Source organism: Sipha flava, unplaced genomic scaffold, assembly GCF_003268045.1.
Source record: "Sipha flava isolate LNK unplaced genomic scaffold, YSA_version1 202_pilon_pilon, whole genome shotgun sequence".
Taxonomy (NCBI): domain Eukaryota; kingdom Metazoa; phylum Arthropoda; class Insecta; order Hemiptera; family Aphididae; genus Sipha; species Sipha flava.
In genome coordinates, this window is record NW_020272797.1 from 737,204 (window position 1) to 743,203 (window position 6,000).

The following is a 6,000-nucleotide window of genomic DNA, read 5'->3' on the forward strand; positions in this document are numbered from 1 at the left end:
TATATATGCAGTTTCAAAAAACGTTTATGACAAGTTTAGTTTTTCAACGACACATAATGTTCCGTCTTTGTCTTTGAAATGACTTGTTAAATAATTAAACGCTCTAACATCAGTTGGACCATGAGCTCAAAAGGCCGACTGAAAGGCAATTTTGTTGAAGACGAATGATTTTTGTCAATTTTAGGCAAATTTTTAGCTATATTTATTCAAACGGGTTTTCTATTTAGAAATAAATATTTATTTTTATCGCAATTTTAATATTAAATTCAAAGAAATAGATTTTTTCACGGATATTCTACACGTATTATTTTGTAATCAACTATAACTATTATCCATGAATGTTTAGCGAATTTTCTTTTTTAAATACTATACTCTCATGTATTCAACGTCAAACTAGATACCGTAATATTTCCAACCGTAAATTTATAATTTACGTTATCTGATAACTCGTGTTTAATTTGGGACGGCAGATAACCGTTCTGTAACGTAAACGAATATTAATCCACGAATGGTTTAAACCAAACAAAATAAAAAAAAAAAAACATTTATTTCAAAACCAGTAAAAATTATATGTTAGAAAATCCTAAAGGAAGAGATATTTTTTGTAAATGCAAATAGTAGTAAGAAAATATCGGAATTTTGTTCGACGCTTACAATCGGTACGGTTTTAGATTTTCGAACATACAAATAGGGAAAAATGGACGTAAAAAAAAATTATACATATATATGTATATATATATATTTATAAGTTATAAAATCATTGATATTTTATGTTCATAATATAACTAATGGTATCGTATCATAATATCGAACCTTATCGAATTTTATCGTTTTGGCAATAGGTACCTTTTACATCAATATATATATATATATATATATATATATATATATAACTTATTGGTTTTTACAATTTGTAATAATTATCACATTTTATCGAAACACGGTGATTCACGAGACACGAAAACACACATCTATAACCATGTTAGTCGTGTACAAATTGCATTCAAGTGTACATTTAAGATGTCATTAATTAATTTAAATTGTGATGGTGAAGTTTTTTTGAATGAATACTTTAAAATTTATATATTATAATAAATATAAATAATTTATTTATTTTATTTACTGATTTTTCTATATATATATTTTTTTTTTTTTTTAACGTCCTAACGGTCACGTCCAAATGACTGCGTCCATTTGTCCTAGATCGTCGAATATACGTTTCGTCCGTTAATTACCAGTAACATAGTTACAGTTTTGCACATTATTTATAAATTTAATGAATAAATATTTTTATCTAGGTTCCATTAAAAGTTAATTCGTACTAGCAAGCAATATGTGGTATCAAAAAATTATAATTCAAACTATATTAATTCATATACTATTTAGTATTAGAAATAAGGTACTAACATAGAAATACTTACAAACACTTACGAATTAAGTTATTGTTTGATTTCTTTGTGTTTCTACGTATGTATAAGCGTTGTCAAAGAGACTGAAATGGGCTAATGAACTATTATTAAAAATCAAATGACGTGCCCGGACAGTGAGCTTTTTTCATTTGAGTCTGATCAGTATGTATTCTTATTAAGTTTACCAGTGCCTTTTTAACTAGGACAGTTTGGATCTAAAAGACAGGATGGACGAGATGAGCAATATATTTTGCTACTGCACGCAAAGAAAGAGAAATTGGAACAATAGCGAATATTTTCACGGGGGACAATGCGCGAAAATCATCTCGTCCCTATGGACGCACCGACAGCTATAACGTGACTTTTACAAACATTACGGGACGACAACAAAATAATAACGTGTACAATACAACAGACTCGGACAGATAGCTATTACACTCACAATACACTTTTAGCGCGTATATAGTAGTAATAGTGGAAAACGTATGTTATGAATGATTACACAAGCAAATACTATATATACAGAGTGTATTTTTAACCATGATCATCCCTTTTTTAGGCTCAAGTCGTGTATTTTTCCGAACCCTGGCATGAGGAAAAATTTTAAATTGTCTGTAGTAAGATTATTGCCCCTGTTCCAGTCAAATCATACCCCCGGAAAATATTTTCGAGGGGAGGTAAGATTTTCCTAGGCATAATTTACCCCCGGTAAGATTATCTTAGATTAATTATACCCCTTCAGTGGGTACGATTATCTTAGAAAAGTTTTACCCCCCCCCCCCCCCCGGTAAGAATATCTTAGGATAATCTTACCTCTCGGTAAGAATTTACTAAAAATATTGTACCTCGAAGAGGGTATAATTTTCCTAGGATATTTTTACCCCTCCCCCCAGTACAATATTCCTACATTCTAAAAACACAGAACAAATACAATTAATGTTTAAAGTGATCTGTTTTTTTAATTTAAAGACAATAGTGTAGGTATACACGTTATTTTATTAATAAAATTTGTTTTTTCTCCTTCCTGCTATCTATTTTAAATAATTATTATTAGCAGATCATATGCAATTTTTGATTTTAGGATCACGATTTTGCTAATATTCTATATTTTATGATTTTCCGGTAACTGGCGTAATAAACATGTAAAAAAATTCGCTGTAGTTAATAACGCCATACAAATAATTTCCAAAAATACTATGATTTCGGTGAAATTGATAAAAATCTGGTTTTCAGAGTTATAAGTATAACGCTAAACTCTTCAAAAAACGATTGAAATCGATTACAGATAACGAAACAAAAACGAAAAACGATTAAAATTAATATCGAATAACATAACGGAAAATGATTCTTTCCAAAGAAATTTCAATGTAAAAATATTTATAACTATTAATAAAAAATATTTGGAATATAGTTATTTTTGTAAAATTGACTTAAATTACTAGATAATCTATACAAAATATATATAAAAAGGATGTTTAAAACATCAATACATTTATCAATTAATAATATATAAATAAGCATTACTAATTATAATTTAACTGTAGTGAATAAAATAGTATAAAGTGTGAACATTCAGCCCATTATGTCTGCATTTTGCAATTTATAACGCACTGCAAATGTTATCTTGTGGTGTTATATTTTATAGTATTAATAGAAATTATAAATATGTAATTACAATGTATTAATTAAATTTTTTCGAACATATTGAGAGAAAAAAATAGTCAAGCGAAGCAAGAAAATTTATTTTAGGATTAACATCCATATGTTTTAGTACGTATATCCACAAATATATTTACCAATACACCACTGGTTAAAGGTAATATATATATATATAATATAATATTTAAAATATATTATGTTATTTTTTATAGTATTGATTGCTAAATACTACATTTGAAAACGTTTCATATTTTACACTAATTTAAATAACACAAAACGCTAAATTATGCATAACATTTTAATTGTCAATAACGGTAAACGGAAAATTTTTAAACTTTAAATTTGTATAACGTTTATATGCTTAAATTTAATAATGATTAAATTATTTATAGGGTTAAACGCTCAATTACTTATGACATTTGAATGTCCCATAACCATAAACAATATATATTATTTTGATTTAAGCCCTGATCCATACTTAGTGAAAAATCAAATAAATCACAAGTGAAGTTTTTAAAACACAGATAGGTTTTAAAAAAGAACTACACAAAAGTCCTTTCTAAGCAGATCCAGCATTAGATTAAAAAAAAAAAAAAAAACCACAAATATTAAGGATTCATCTGATTTAAATATTATCCAAAATTGTGTTTGTAAATTTTGAGCCTGAATTGAAATAAACATTTGAGTCAACCCTCCCTCTAAAAGTAAATCTAAATACTTTCCTAGGATAATCGTACCCACTGAAGGAGGTATAATTAACCTAGTGTAATACTTCTGGGGGTAACGATATTCTAGGATAGTTGTACCGGGGGTAAATTATGCCTAGAAAAATCTTACTTCCCCCGGTAATAATTTCCGGGGGTATGATTTGCCTGTTACATCCTTACCGTGAGGAATTAAGGTAAAATTTTTGTTTTTCACTCAGGAACACGATTTTTTTTTTTCTAACAGTATTTGAAAAAGTATTTTCAAAATGATTAAAGTTCGAATTTGCGCAATAAAAGCTTGAAAAATAATTAGTAAATATAAATGTGTATGTATCTTGAATCTTGATAAATATTTACATTAAATCCACGTCATAAGATTCATAACAATATTATAAAATACTTATTTATACTATATTAGGTATACAAAATTCTACCATATATTCCATAGATAAATTTTAATCAATATGAACCCACTGGTCTAAATTTAGCCTATAGTATAAAATTCCAGAAAAATCATATCTTAATAATTATTAGCGTAAGAAAAAAAGAAAAAAATTGATGTTTGCGTTTAGAACTACGGTATTCTCCTTGTTGTAGTAGGTACAAAAAAATCTCGTTGTAGTAAAAAATACAGTTTTGTGGTACATAATACACAACTCAAAAAAAAAAAAAAAAAACGGGTCCGCATGGTTAAAAAATCACCCTACACGATATATGCATAATACCTACTATTTATTTCCCATGTATACTGTGTATATTTGCATATTTATTATGCCGACGACGCTTTTGTTGCAACTTTTGTGTTTGTGTATGATCCACAGCGCCGACGGCAATTTCGACGTGACGCTGGCCACCAAGGCGACCATATACCACGTAGGGCTAGTAGAATGGAAACCGCCGGCCATATTCAAATCGTCGTGCGAGATCGACGTGGAATTTTTCCCGTTCGACGAACAGACGTGTGTGTTGAAATTCGGTAGCTGGACGTACGACGGATTCAAGGTATCCCCGTGGTGTGAGACCCATCGACAACCCCCGAGTGTTTTTTTTTCCTGTGCCTCCCGTGCTCAATACGTTGGAATAAAATAGCAAAGATATACATAAAAAGCAACAATATCCAAAGGATTCACATAAATAAATATACCGGTCACATTATGATTCCATCTCCGACGCCTACGTTTCCAATCTCTCCACGAACAATAATATCTCTATCACTTCCTTCTTTCACATTAAAAATATTTCCCATAATCCTAGCAGTTCTCCTCTCGTTCTTATTTTTCTTCTCTTTTGTCCTCGCCAAGATTACGGTTTTCTACACTGGTTGCTGTTATTCGTTTTGTTATTGTTGCTGTTTTTTGTTTATTGTTGATGTTGATGTTGATATTGATGTTGTTGTTATTGTTGTTGTTGCACTTGTACACACGAACAAACCAACTTGCAACCATGTACACACATTTTAAACGTTATTATTATTATTATATTATTTATATTTTTTTCCGTATTTTCCACGCATATATTACACTAACAATTATTAATTTAAGACCTTCAAGGACTCAGGTTTCTGATCTATCAGCGCTGTACATATAAAAACGCTTTATACTCTAAATAAAAATATATATATATAATATTACTACATACTATCCTTAGTTTCTTAGTATATATAAACATATCGTAATATATTATATTTTTTCTTTATAAACTATTGTATTATATGTCTTGTACACCTATATTGTTGTATACTTTTAAGCCACTGTATTGTATAAGAATATGTGCATATATTTTATACATGTATATTACGTATAAACATATTAATCATCTTTGAATGTGACGCATCAAAAGGTGTCCCTTATGCATATATCATATAAATATATACCAATATAAGGCACGCATTACTATGTTTATACGGCACTATACCAACAGAATGTATATATGCGTGTATGTATTAGAGCTTGAATCATTTTTTATTTATTTTTTATTTTTTCATCTTACGAACATTGAAATTATTATTTTATTTTTCACCACGATGTCCTCGTCATTTTTAGAGTAAGTTGTTGATAACGTATGGATCATCTCCATTTATTAGGCCGCGTGCGCGATTATGTGTATATAATAAATAATCTTATATAAAAATAAATTGTTGTGTGAGTGTGTGTGTGTGTGTGTGTGTGTGTGTGTGTGTGTGTGTGTGTGTGTGTGTGTGTGTGTGTGTGTGTGTTTGTGTGTGT

The 6,000-nt window shown here is 29.1% G+C and overlaps 1 protein-coding gene across 5 annotated transcripts in view; it reads left to right on the top strand.

Annotated features, from left to right (window-relative positions):
* The window catches only part of LOC112682388 (acetylcholine receptor subunit alpha-like), a 276,407-nt gene that overhangs the window by 167,662 nt on the left and 102,745 nt on the right, over positions 1–6,000 (top strand). For 4 of the 5 annotated variants that reach the window (XR_003148507.1, XM_025552968.1, XM_025552970.1 and 1 more), the window contains one exon: positions 4,597–4,777. The exons of the other annotated variant lie outside the window; for it this stretch is intronic. Coding sequence is in view for 3 of the 4 variants with exons in the window: in XM_025552968.1 (XP_025408753.1) it covers positions 4,597–4,777 (181 nt within the window). In the remaining variant the exon portion in view is untranslated. The remainder of the gene's footprint in view (positions 1–4,596; positions 4,778–6,000) is intronic. 5 annotated transcript variants of the gene reach the window in all.